General features: G+C 33.4%; 1 protein-coding gene across 5 annotated transcripts in view; it reads right to left on the reverse strand.

Annotated features, from left to right (window-relative positions):
- Positions 1 to 449: 449 nt before the first annotated feature.
- Positions 450 to 14,413, reverse strand: part of LOC113073350 (gephyrin-like) — a 73,157-nt gene continuing 59,193 nt past the window's right edge. For 2 of the 5 annotated variants that reach the window (XM_026246276.1, XM_026246274.1), the window contains 11 exons: positions 13,087 to 13,149; positions 10,647 to 10,689; positions 9,882 to 10,019; positions 8,661 to 8,753; positions 6,833 to 6,888; positions 6,625 to 6,744; positions 3,000 to 3,058; positions 2,767 to 2,920; positions 2,086 to 2,207; positions 963 to 1,050; positions 450 to 634 (listed from right to left, as the gene is read on the reverse strand). In XM_026246276.1, the coding sequence (XP_026102061.1) occupies positions 557 to 634; positions 963 to 1,050; positions 2,086 to 2,207; positions 2,767 to 2,920; positions 3,000 to 3,058; positions 6,625 to 6,744; positions 6,833 to 6,888; positions 8,661 to 8,753; positions 9,882 to 10,019; positions 10,647 to 10,689; positions 13,087 to 13,149 (1,014 nt within the window). In that variant the 3' untranslated portion in view covers positions 450 to 556. The remainder of the gene's footprint in view (positions 635 to 962; positions 1,051 to 2,085; positions 2,208 to 2,766; positions 2,921 to 2,999; positions 3,059 to 6,624; positions 6,745 to 6,832; positions 6,889 to 8,660; positions 8,754 to 9,881; positions 10,020 to 10,646; positions 10,690 to 13,086; positions 13,150 to 14,413) is intronic. The other 3 variants (XM_026246278.1, XM_026246277.1, XM_026246275.1) reach the window with 2 other exon arrangements.

A 14,413-nucleotide genomic window follows, 5' to 3' on the forward strand; every position in this document is an offset into this window, starting at 1 on the left:
TTAAATGGACTGACATCTAGGCTGTCTCTTTGAGTTTAAAAATAATTTATAATCAGAATTTATATCATTCAATCAAATAATATAGAATAGTTATAAAATAAATGTAATTGAATATATTTAATAAAAAATGTAAGTAAATGGTAATAAAATATTTTAATAAAATACATGCTTAAAATAAAATAAAATGAATAAAATGTAGTACTATGGATTAAATGAACTGATAACCAAGTTTGATTTTTTTTTTAGATAAAATTTTGCTATAATTAAAGTGGATAAATGTATAATAACAGTATTAAAAACTATACTTTAATATTATTCTATTAATTAAATAAAAATATACATTTTATTTTATAATAAAATAAATGGCAATAAAAAATAATGTGATTAAAATATTTTTAGTTAGTAGTTTATATATTTATTTATTTTTTTATTTTTTTGAAAGTTTTCATTAAATCAAAGTGTTTGGTTCATTTCATGCAGTTTCAGAAGTGGAAACGCCCTGATTGTGCATTACTTGTACAATCTTCACGCAGATGTCACCGGTTTCTTCAAAAACTCACCCTGGTTTCATGAAGACACGTCCAAAGTGTATCTGAGCATGAAGGTCGATATCAAGTACCTGTTTCAGGTAATCCTGTTAAAACATCCATTTACAATGATCTTAACGATCTGCTAAACTTGAACCAATTAAAAAATAAATAAAAAAAAAATAAAATAAAATATATATATCACCAATGCCTGATTGTATTAATTGTTTTCTCTTTAATATACTTAAAGTATTAGGCACCTCATTTCTTTAGCTTTAGATCTCTTTGATGTGACAGTCTTACTGCAATCCAGCCACTAGATGTCAGTATAAAGTTATTACTAAAGTAAACTCAAAGTGTCATGCTTCTCCATGCGTCTTCCTAAAACTAAAACTGTCAACTAAATTCACAGAGCACGTGCACGAACTCTTGTACCTTTTCCCCCATGGACACGCCCCCTGAGGTGATGATGACGTCAGCGCGGCTGATTCCCTCATTCAGAGCGTTCAACAGGTCATCAGGGCTGCAGGAAACCACGGTTACAGTAACCATGACAACTGATGCCACAAAACATGATTTATAGCCTTAAAGATACCAAAACCAAATGCAATAACTGTATTAAACAGAATAAAAAGGAGGGTGTTTTTTTTTACAACCATACTGAATTCATTTATTTGTGTTTATAATATGTCAACTTAACATAAGTTTACCAAGATTTAACAATATTACATGCAATTCCATGAGGCTGTAGTAATAATTTTCCTTTACAACCATTTCAGGAATTTAGGATGCATGCATGGTACATCATTTTAAGTCCTAGTTGCAATAATATATGTATTTTGCTTGCTGGAGTAAAATGATAAATATAGAGAAGGAGCTTTAATACCTAGTTTAGCAGTTTACCTAGTTAAGTCATTTGTGTTTCAGTGGAAGATGCTTGTGATTTTTGTAAAAATGCCCCTGAAATGAGTCTCCATTAGTAATTTATTTTAATATATGCACACTTTTTGGGGGGAGAGAATTGAAAAGGTTACAAAAATAAGCTAAGATTGTTACTCATTTTGTTAATGCTGATGTGAGCCAAAGGTGTTATTGAAGTTGAACTTTGATGCAGTTTTGATGTTTTCTCGTTACTCAAGTCAAATGGTTTAAATAAAAAAAAAAACAGTTTGTTTTTTTTACATTTAAAACTGACATTAAATGTAAACCTAAAAACAATACTAACTATGCAATTGTTTGACATGCACAATGTTTTTCAGTACTCTTTCCTTTCTGCATATTCCTGACAAGTTTGGTTATATGTACTTTTGTTGGTACAATATGCTTAGGCACAAAAAACACAACCAAAAAATATAACTACATATCGACACAGTGTTTTCCTAATTAAAGTTGTTCAGTTGTTTTGACGCAATCTTTTTTGTTTAAAGTGCTGTATAAATAAAGATGACTTGGCATATGACAGATACATTCATTGATCAAAAACTGATTGGTAAAAAATTAATATTTTTTCCCCCTGTTTTTATATAGTCTATATTTTACACACTATTATTTGACTCACTTGTCTCCCACGATGCCCAGGTTGATGGTGGGGTATCCGTGCTCCTGTATGGTGGCCAGCAGCGTCGAGCGGTTCGAGTCTCTGATTTTACCAGGGTTTAAATCGTCCTCTGGGTTCAGCAGCTGAAATATACATACACATATACATGCATTTACATGAAATCACACTTGCTGCTCAGGAATTTCTTATAAGACTTAAAGAGTAACTTTTTAGCACTGCTTTTGTCACTAACATGTCAGCAGAAGTCTACTGAATGATCCTGCAAACTTCTGACAGCGTCCGCATTTTTGTGAAAACTACAGCTTGAACTTTTATATTTTTTAATGCTTATTCACACTAGAAAATGGAACAGCACAGCCTCTATCTCTGTTTCCTCTAGTCATATAGCATATATATATATATATATATATATATATATATATATATATATATATATGTTTTATTTAAAGCCCATCCTGCAAGCAGTGATTAAACCATTTAATGTAGTTCTCAGAAAACATTATTCCTTCTAAGGTAATATATCTATATTTAATAATGTTTAGATATGGAGTCAAGGCAAAAATCTCGAGTAAGATCATATTTTTTACAGTTTGAGAAAGCTAGAGACTCTCCATTAGATCTAATCGCTGTCTAGAAGAAACAGTTGAGATCTTAACAGCAGTGTGTGTGAGTTAGTGGCACCTCGTTGCCTGTAGACATCACAGCCACGACTGGAAACTTCTGCACTTCCACCTCTGTGACGCCCACCGTGGCCAGCAGCCCGATCTCAGACGGGCCCATGTGAGTGCCTTTGGCCAGCACGCATTCACCACGCTTAATGTCGTGACCGATGGGCCTGCAGAAGATGGGATAGACTCCTTCAGACGCATGTGAGACTCACACAGTCAGACTGGGATACGCTCACAGACGCTCACCTGATGTCTTGACCTGGACGAGCCTGAACCAGAATCCGCACCTCAAGCTCTTCTGTGCCCTGAGAAATAAACAGATGATAACTGACAGCCGAGCTGGTATTTAATGGCAGAGTGAATATTTTCAGATTATTATCATCAGTGAATAACAGTACCAATTCATTTCCTCACACATTTCAAATAATTTTGGTAGAATTTGACTAAACATTTGATAAAGTAATTTCATTTCATTTCTGCAATTTTGTTTACTTGTATTATAAATATTTTGTATATTATGCTGTATAAAAATAGATAGTCAATATGTGACCCTGGACCACAAAACCAGTCATAAGAATCAATTTCTTGATATTGAGATCACCTGAAGTTGAATAAATAAGCTTTTCTTTGATGTATGGTTTGCTTGGATCTGACAATATTTGACTGAGATACAACTATAAGATTAAAAAATAATAAAAAATTGAGAAAATCCCCTTTAAAGTTGTTCAAATTAAGTTCTTAGCAGGGGCAAATGCCACCCTAAAAGAAAGCCTTCCCACCCCTGCTGCCACCCCAGTTTGCAGCAACGAATTAAAGGTTATGGCCAATTAGAAAATTTAGGAGCGCAAATCTTTCGTGATTCGTGATCCCGCTCCGAACTCCCAAACTGACTCAAATGATTCGCGAACCCGCTTTGAACTCCCGTACTGACTCAAATTATTTGCGATCCCCATAACTGACTCAAATGATTCGCGTTCCCGCTACGAACTCCCGAATTGATTCAAATGATTCACGATCCCGCTCCGAACTCCCGAAGACCGAACTGACTCAATGATTTGCGATCCCGCTCCGAACTCCCAAACTGACTCAAATGATTCGCGATCCCCATAACTTACTCAAATGATTCGCGATCCCGCTACGAACTCCCAAACTGACTCAAATGATTCGCGAACCCGCTTTGAACTCCCAAACTGACTCAAATGATTCGCGATCCCGCTCCGAACTCCCAAACTGACTCAAATGATTCGCGATCCCCATAACTTACTCAAATGATTCGCGATCCCGCTACGAACTCCCAAACTGACTCAAATGATTCGCGATCCCCATAACTTACTCAAATGATTCGCGATCCCGCTACGAACTCCCGAACTGATTCAAATGATTCGCGATCCCCAAACTGACTCAAATGATTCGCGATCCCGCTACGAACTCCCGAACTGATTCAAATGGTTCGCGATGCCCATAATTTACTCAAATGATTCGCGATCCCGCTACGAACTCCCGAACTGATTTAAATGATTCGCGATCCCCATAACTGACTCAAATGATTCGATCCCGCTACGAACTCCCGAATTGATTCAAATGATTCGCGATCCTCAAACTGACTCAAATGATTTGCGATCCTGCTCCGAACTCCCGAACTGATTCAAATGATTTGCGATCCCCAAACGGACTCAATTGATTGGCAAACCCGCTTTGAACTCCCGAACTGACTCAAATTATTCGCGAACACGCTCTGAACTCTGACATATATTGAGATAGAAATGTATTTAAAAAAATAAATTAATAATTTTCGATTTTCAGATATTGACGGTCTCCTTTATCAGTAGGCTTTATATTTATGCTCAACATGAAGTATAGATATTGTTGTCGTGAAGACAAGATCCTGGTCTGTCGGCGGTCTCCCTACTGCTGGGATCTATCTATCTATCTATCTATCTATCTATCTATCTATCTATCTATCTATCTATCTATCTATCTATCTATCTATCTATCTATCTATCTATCTATCTATCTATCTATCTATCTATCTATCTATCTATCTATCAATAAATGAAGCTTTAATGAAAGCACAGACTTTGAGATGATAAATAAATAATGTTACAGTGGTGTAGTCTACTACGTGATAGTTACCCACTTTTAAAAAGCGTGAGGATAGTAAAAACTTCGTTTTGTGTCAGATATTTCACACTTTCATTCATAAATTCACCCCGTTTGTGTTTGAAAAGCGACAGGGATTGAAATCGCGGAAACGGAACTTGCTGTATAAAGCAGAACGTCACGGAATTCGCCCATTTTTGAATGAATAAATCAAAAGTAGAACATTTAAATCTCGATGTGGACTAGTGTCTGCAATATTAAAGGTGTTCAGTACCGTCACTCCCTAAACGCAGAGTACGCAGTCTTCGTAGAGCACCAACTCCCAGAGGGAGCACCATCTACTGTCTATGGGCACCATCCCAGTTGCTCCAAAAAAAAAAAAAAAACTTCCTCCATTCTCCTATCCGCGCTCGCGACTGCTCGCACCTCATGTTTGCGGCTGAATGTTCATAATTGATGGATGAACATCTATGCCCGGGTAGAGTACATCAGCAATCCAGCAAAGAGAAAAGAAAACTAAAAGTAAAAAAAAAAAAAAACGGGCATAAAGTTATTTATGCATAAAGTCTTTACGTTGGACGAGTCTCAAATTTAGGGACTTCTAAAGTTAAATGCGATATTAGTATACACTTTTCTAACGTCAGTAGCATTTGAGGAGAATGACTTATAGTCATAATAACAACTGTAATTGTTCATGTAGGTGTCAGCTATAATGCACAATTGAATTAAATGTTTGATATTTATTAAAATAACCTGTAAATCATATGTAAATCATGCTACTCTTTCACATTGGCTCAAACACAAATTTGAAGCTCAAGAGCATTTGAGGAGAAAGACTTGCAGTCATAAAACAATTGTAATGTGTTCATTTAGGTGTCAGCTACAATGCACACTTTATACATTTTTAATATATATTAAAATAAAGTATAAATCATTTAGGTACAAATGAGGCCCGTTTATCACTTTCAGGCACATTCCTGTGAAAGTTTTTTTTTTTTTTTTCAGGTTCCCTTACGACAATTACCCATGGTTTTAACAATAACAAATCATTGTTCTTGCAGCCATGGTAACTGCAACATTTATTTTATATGAAAATACAATATACTTCTTAAAAACATAAATATTATAATATTACATAGTGTGCCTTCATAAATTTAAATGACCACAATAAACCTTAGGAAATAAAGATTCATTTCACTCAGTTCCAGTTCTTAAAATGTGAGGCAGAAAGATTTTTCTGAAAGAAATTAATACTTTTATCTATCACGTGTGCATTAAATTGAGTGTCACTAAAGACATTTATAATGTTACTAAATATTTCTATTTGAAATCAATGTTATTGTTTTGAACTTTCTATTCATCAAAGAATCTTGTATCACAGTTTCCACAAAAATATTGGGCAGCAAAACAGTTTTCAACATCGATATTAATCAGAAATGTTTCTTGAGCAGCAAATCAGCATATTAGAAAGATTTCTAAAGATTACGTGACACTGAAGACTGGAGGAATGATGCTGAAAATACAGATTTGATCACAGAAATAAATTCAATTTTATCATATATTTACATAGAAATTATTGTAATAATATTTAATTTTTTTTACTGTATTTTTGATTAAATAAATGCCGCCTTGATCAAGCAAAGAGACTTTCAAATACATAAAAATAACTTACCGCCCCCAGACTTTTGAACGATAGTGCATATGAATAAATTAAAATGATTTAATAATGTATGACTATGTTTTATTGAAGAATCAGCAGGCTGTAACTCACGTCTTCAGACTCTCGCAGGAGTTCGGTGTCTTCTACTTGAACCACAGCGTCTGCGCCGCATGGAATCGGAGCGCCTGTGGTCACCCGCATCACCTGACCGGGCATCACGGTGTGTGTGGGCTGGAAAACACACGTTACAGCAGTCCCTATGGATCACTTTCCTCACATCTGAAGGTGGATTTCTCAAACGATATCTTTCTTTTCTCACCTGCTCTCCAGCCTGAGACTCGCCGATAATAAATCTGTCACCAGGACCATCAGCCGCTGTCAGGACACAGAGACAACATTGTAGCATGCTACTGTTTCCCAGCTAAAAAAATAAATATTATAAGAACGTTTTGATACCATTCCCATTAAATTATGGACAGAATAAAGGTTCTAAATGTCCTCGGAATGTTCAAAATGTCCATGAACATGAACATTCTATGAGAATTTTAAAACAAGTAGTAACGTTAAGAAAATGTTTCATTTGAATCATTCTGTAATGGATGTTACTTTTGAATGTTCTTTGAATGTTTTGAAATATGTAACTGAACGTTAGCTACAACATTAAGGGAATGTTTAGATAACATTCCCCAAAATATTATGGGAAAGTTCCATTTTAAAAATTCTACAAACATTATGGGAATGTTACTTTTAATGTTCTTTGAATTTTTGGAAATATGTTACTGAACGTTAGCTACAACATTAAGGGAACGTTACTGGAATGTTTAGATAAAGTTCCCCAAAATATTATGGGAAAGTTCCATTTTAAACATTCTACAACATTATGGGAGTGTTACTTTTAAATGTTCTTTGAATTTTTGGAAATATGTTACTGAACGTTAGCAACAACATTAAGGAAACGTTATTAGAAGGTTTAGATAACGTTCCCCAAAATATTATGGGAAAGTTCCATTTTAAACATTCTACAAACATTATGGGGATGTTACTTTTAAATGTTCTCTGAATGTTTTGAAATAAATAACATTACCTAAAACATTAAAGGAAAGTTCAAAGAATGTTTTGGTAACATTCTTAAGTTATAGACACCTTAAAATGTAATTTCAAATGTTCTCAGGAATGTTCAAAATGGACAGTTTTTTAAAAATGTTACCTAAAACATATTTAATTTTCCATTTTTCAGAAATAATAGGGACGCTAGTTTGGAATGTTCTTTGAACATTTTGAAATAAGAAGCAGACAATAACATAAAAAAAGCATTAAAGGAATGTTCCAATTTGAATAATTCTGCAAACGTTATTGGAACGTTACTTTTGAATGTTCTCTGAACATTTTAAAACAAGACTTTTAATCCATTTGAAATATTTTCTTAACTGTTTACTATTTAATAACAGTATTAAGGATATGTTTCGTTGAATGTTCTCTGAAAGTTATGAAACAAACAGTGTAATGTTTTAAAAAACACATTAGACGAAAGCTACAGAAGTTGATATGTTTATCAAAATAAAGTGTAACTGTCGAATCTAAGCTCGTTTGAAATGGCTGAAGTTATTAAGTTATTATTTGTTAGTTACTGTTGCATACTGTGTATTATTTCGCATTAATATGCAAACTGTATGCAGTACAGAGTGTGTGCAAGACATATTATTTGGTAAATTGCTGGGACTGAAAGACTGTATTATTTCGTGGGTATGAAGAAACTAAAATAGGCTCAGTATTGAATTTACAGCAACTGAATGTTAAGATCTTCCTAATGTTATGAAGCTCTAGAAATCTTTCTTAACATGGCCTACATCAGACACGTGTTTACAGACTGTCAGTAAATACTCATGAGCTCATAAATATGCAATTAATGCAAAATCCCCAAGTGCTGAAGTTTACTCTGCATAAGTTCTTGTTATGACATTTTTAAGCAGGAGACTCCCATCCAGCACCAAGTCCATAAGAAATGAATGAAGCATTTGACATGCATCCCCTGAGAGGCGTTTGGAGCGTCGCTCTCCAGCAGACATGAGTAATGCTTCAACATGCAGCACTAGAGCGTGAGTTAACCAGCTCTGTCAGAACGCCGGGTAATCGTGGAGTCATCTCACCTCTTACAGCGTAGCCGTCTTTAACAGAGGCAGGGAACGGAGGCAGGTTGTCTTTGGCATAAACGTCCTGAGCCAGAACACGACCCATGCCGTCTATGAGAACATCGACAGATAATGATATTAGATATGTTTATTAGCACATAATATGCATGTAAAACAGGCCTTTTAAAAACACACAGAGGATGATGAGCTGCCTGATATTTACCCCCACAAATAAATAGTATATAATACAAAAATAAACAATCTGGAGAAAATGTGCATTTTAAATGCTGGCTTCTATGGAAGCTTATTTCTGCCAAGGAATAACAATTTTTTATGACTTTACATCTCTTTTTCTTTTAATTTTGAGTTAACATATCACAATTCAGATTTTTTTTCTCATAATGAGTTTACAACTCAAATTATTTTTTTCTCATAATTTTGAGTTTACATCTCATAATTCAGATTTTTTTTTAATAATGAGTTTACAATATGATTTTTCAGAATTGATCTAACATTTCTGATTTTTTTTCTCTCTATTTTTCAGTTTACATATCACAATAGTGACTTTTTTTTATTAGAACTGAATTTACATCTTGCAGTTGATTTTTTCTTGAGAATTCTGTTTACATTTTGTAATTCTGTTTTCACCACTGAATTATTATTATTATTATTTTTTTAAAGGTAAAATTTTTCTAAATTTTGCAGGCTAAAATCTTGCAATTCTGCCTTTTTCCACACAATTATAAGTTTATATTTCACAACTGCAGTTATAAATGTATAATTTTAATTTTTATTATTAACAGGATTGCAGGATCTTGCAATCCTGTTTTTTTCTACTATGGTAAAAAAGCTAATAGTTTATTCATTTATAAATTTGTGAGAAACCCCCCAAGAATTGTCTGCTAAAAAGTCAAAGTCAGTTTTTGGGCGGAAATAAACTGAAGTTTTATTTTTCTATTTTTATTTATCATGTGGAATTTTAGCAGACACATATAAGATGAAGTTGATGCTCTGCACACACACACACACACACTCACACAGACATGGTTTGAAGATAAGAAGCTATCATCAGAATACTGAAGGATCAGTCTCACAGCAGATTAACACACACTGATACGATCTACATCTCACACACTGGGATTCACTTCCAGCTTCCAAAAAAGTGCTTTATTAAAGGACTAAATCATTAAAAGACAGACAGAGTGAAAGGTAAACAGTCAATGCAGAATGTGTTTGTACCTCTGTAGTTAATGATCTCAGTGCCCAGAACTGCGGTCATCTCCAGCACAGTGATGAAGGCTTTATCCATAGAGGTGAGAGGGAAGGGAGACATACGGTGTCTCCGAGCCACTTTGGTGATGTCCACCGCACTATGACCTGCACACACACACACACACACACACACACACACACCCCTCAACACTTCATATAAACAGTACAAAAATAAAGTTCAACTGATATGGGATTGTCCCGTGCCTGATCCTGATGCCAATATATAAATATATATATTAAAAAAATGAGGCTGTATTTTCACATAATTTTACGATAATAAATATCACAGAAAATAGAAACTGTATGATGTCTCTTTAACATAATATTTATAGCGTGTCTATTTATTATATGTTTTTAAATAGCTTGTCTTTTAAATAAATATAACTATGTAGAATTAATTATGATTATTTTAGTATCATTGAGATTTTATTAATATTTATTTTTATATTTTCTCTTTTTATTTTTGTTTTGTTTAGTTGTGTGTTATTTTTTTATAGTTAAAAAAGTTTCTATATAGTTTTTATTATTATTACAAATATTTTTCATTTTATTTATTTATTTATTTTTTTACTTTTAATAATTACCAAGTAACATTTTATAGTTTTAGTTAACTATAACAATAATGAAATATGAAATTATTATTGTATACTGTTTTAAAAACAAATACTAAAAGATATTTCATAATCATATGCAGGTCAAACACAGGAAAAGTAATTCCATGAAGAAACACACTTGCTCGTAAGATGTTTTCTTTGCTGCTGCATCGTGACTGCACCTGAAGATAGAAAACAAGGGAAGAAGGAGACAAAACCGGTTAATGTTTAATATTTTGCTGTGTATTCATGGAGCTGTTATGAGATGTTTGCTACTAAACCCCAGAAAACAATAAGCAATGTCATGCTGCTGTCATATCAATATGAAACGCAGAGACGAACATGTAACCGGGAATTCTGGGATGTAATGAGGAGAAAAACACAGAGATTGAGGTCGGTAAGATTTGTAATGTTTTATTTAAAAACAGTCTCTTCTGATTACAGAGGCTGCATGTATTTGATCAAAAAATGCTGTTAAAATAGTAAAATATTATTACAACTTAAACAACCATTGGCTATTTGAATGTAATTTAGTATCAAATTTATTCCTGCAGATTCGAAGCTGAATTTTCAGTCTTCAGTGAAGACATTTGTTTAAAAAATTTTTTTTGTCAATTCAAAAGAATGGCATTTATTTGAAATAGAATTCGTTTGAAACATTTACTGCCACTTTTGATCAATCCAATGCACCCTTGCTGAATAAAATGATAGATTTCTTTACAATTTTTTATTTTTAAATCATACCGATCTCAATCTTTTAAACAGTATTGTATCAGTGATACCATCTAACTGACTTCTCACCTGTCCAAACTGAACATGATCTAAACCAGGCCAAAAATACTTAAACCCGTTTGCCTTCCATTATATCTAATGACCGAAATATTACAGACCAAAAACATAACATTCAATGTCATCTGATTTTAAGACAGTCTACTCTATTCCCATGATATAAATGGGTAGATCCTGTCCTTAATAACGCTGTGGTTCTTCTCCTGTTGTCCTCTCTGTAACCTCAACCCTTCTGGACTGGAGTGCTAGTTTGTGATGACTGTACTTGTTAAAGCAGCCTATAATCAGTGACAGGAAAGCTCTAATAGACTCTCTGGAGCACTACAGCGAGCAAAATGTTCTTGAGGAGCTACTGCTGCCTGAGGAGAAGAACTGAAGGAGGAGAGGAAGACAATTACGAGAGCGAGACCCTGAACAGCACAGAGCTCATGAAACATGAGAGAGAGACGCACAGAACAGCTGAAAGAGCAAACCGCAGCGAGCAGCGAGGGAATAATAAATCAAACCAGATGCTGAGGTCAGCAAAAGCCCCAAAACACACTCACTTCTCAAACTTTGTTCGTGGATTTGAATTGCACAGGTTCAATAACCAGAACTTTATTTTTTGGACTAAAACCATAATTTTATGCTATTAGCTTTTCATGCCATAATTTTTTTTTTTTTTTTATAATCTCAGATAGTATGCTCAAATAAATAAGTAGGCCTAAATCATTATCTGAAATTTTTGTATTTGAATATTGCATATGCAATTTCCATCCATTTAGATTTCAGTTTTAGTATAATAAACTTATTGTAAAGCATATTTTTCAGTCATACATAAATGAAACAGGTGGGATTTCTGTAATAGTACTAACTAAATGTTTTCTTTTTAATATACAATAATCAGATTTATGCATTTATTAATAATTAACAATTTGTTTCAGTTTCATACGTTTGAACTAACTCAATATTGCTTGTTTCACAGCTAGTCATATTTTAACCATGTTCATGCTTTTTAACTTAATACATTTACTTGTAGGAAAATATATGTAAATAAAATAAAATTATAAATGAAATAAACTATGCCGTTTTTGATCATTTATGCATGACTGAATTTAAAATGTGTTTATGCTCTTAAAATAAAAACAATAAAAAAAATCTAATAAAAAACCCATGAACTGATTCCTTATTTTATTTACTTCCTCTTTTTCTTATTTTATTTGACGACAGAAATATTACCAGTTTTACTGAATTGTATTTATGTAAAATAAAATAAAATAAAATAGTGAATAATATATAGACTTATTTATCTGAGTGCAGAAATCGAACCGTTTTCATTTATGTATGACTGAAAATTATGCCTCACTTCAAGCTTATTAGTTTGTTTGTTTAAAACTGTCTAATATAAAAGGATGGATATTTCCATGCAATTTAAATACACAAATCTTTTATTTAGATAAAAATATTTTTTTGCATATTGTATGTAGATTTATTAATAATTGAAATTCTACAAAAAAGCCTTGCATTGCATTACTTGCATTGATTAAAAAAATTTAATAAAACAATAATTTTGTACTCTACTCGTACAGTGTCAGTTATAGAAATCACAATATGACAAAAGAATGAAAAAATAGTATCCTAGTCTTGAAATGAAATATTCATATCATAATTTAATCATGTATCATATCATGTTCAAAATATACAAAAAGAAAAGCAAAATAAGATGCTAAAAGAAAGACACAAGCACAGAAGAAGAAGAAGACAAAGAGAGAGTTTGGCATGTGAAAGGCTGATTGTTCTGGGATAGTTACTCGAGAACTGAAGGTCCTATGGCCACGGCGATCATCTTTAAGCACCTCCAACCTACACTGGAGCTTACGGAGATAAAGTCATCAGTCCATCAGTTACAAGCAACGGAAAACAGAGCGACAGCCACAGACAGACAGAGAGAAAGCTTGCACTAGGTTGTTAGTGAACATTTCATTTGCAATTACATTTAAATCACCAAGAATAATACAAGCTAAAATATTAATAACACGCACAGAGACACCTTTAAGGAATAGTTCCCCCAAAAATGAATATTAGCTGAAAATGTCCTCATGCTAGATGAGTTTGTTTCTTCATCAGATTTGGAGAAATGATGCATTGCATCAGTGTCTCATCAATGGATGCACTGCAGTGAATGGGTGCCATCAGAATGAGAGTCCAAACAGCTGATAAAAACATTACAATAATCCACACCACTCCAGTCCATCAGTTAACATCTGGAGAAGCCAAAAGATGAGTGTTTGTAAGGAACAAATCTATCATCAAGACATTTTTGTTTTCAAACCTTTACTTCTGAGTCCATAATCCTGGAGAAATAATGTATTTCTCCAGTAAAAAAAGTTAATTTCCTGTTGTCTCTCACTTCAAGATCCACCCACACAATTGTTTAGAGCTCTTTTGGACTATTTTGGAAACAGTGCTTGATCTGTGCAGATCTGTGTAGGAAGCGTTATTATGGATTATGGCCTCATATTTTAGCCGGAAGAAATTGTTAAAAATTTATTTTTGCTTCACAAGATGTTAACTGATGGACTGGAGTGATGTGGATTATTGTGATGTTTTTATCAGCTGTTTGGACTCTCATTCTGACGGCACCCATTCACTGCAGAGCATCCATTGGTGAGCAAGTAATGCAATGCTACATTTCTCCAAATCTGATGAAGAAACAAACTCATCAACAAACCGAATAACCTTAGAGAAAATATATTGTCAGCAAATTTAAATTTTTGCGTGAACTATTCCTTTAAAGCAATGCTTTATAGATAACTACCAGTAGGAGCCAGTAGGACAAAAACAGTTTAAAGTCAACATCCACTTTAATAACTGCTATTGCAGGAACATATATTAAGTAGTAAATAGAGTTTGATTTTGATTTCATGTTGACTTTAAAGTGCACTCAGAGGAAGATACAAACAGAGAAACTGAGGCATCAATACAAATAAAAAAATCAGAGATCAATGGACAAACATTATACTCTCTCTCTCTCTCACACACACACACACACACGTACATACAGACCAATTATAAAAACTAATAATTAAATCACACTAAATAAGACTTGCATTACAGCAACTCTAAAAGCACTGGGAT

Source organism: Carassius auratus, unplaced genomic scaffold, assembly GCF_003368295.1.
Source record: "Carassius auratus strain Wakin unplaced genomic scaffold, ASM336829v1 scaf_tig00012083, whole genome shotgun sequence".
Lineage (NCBI taxonomy): Eukaryota > Metazoa > Chordata > Actinopteri > Cypriniformes > Cyprinidae > Carassius > Carassius auratus.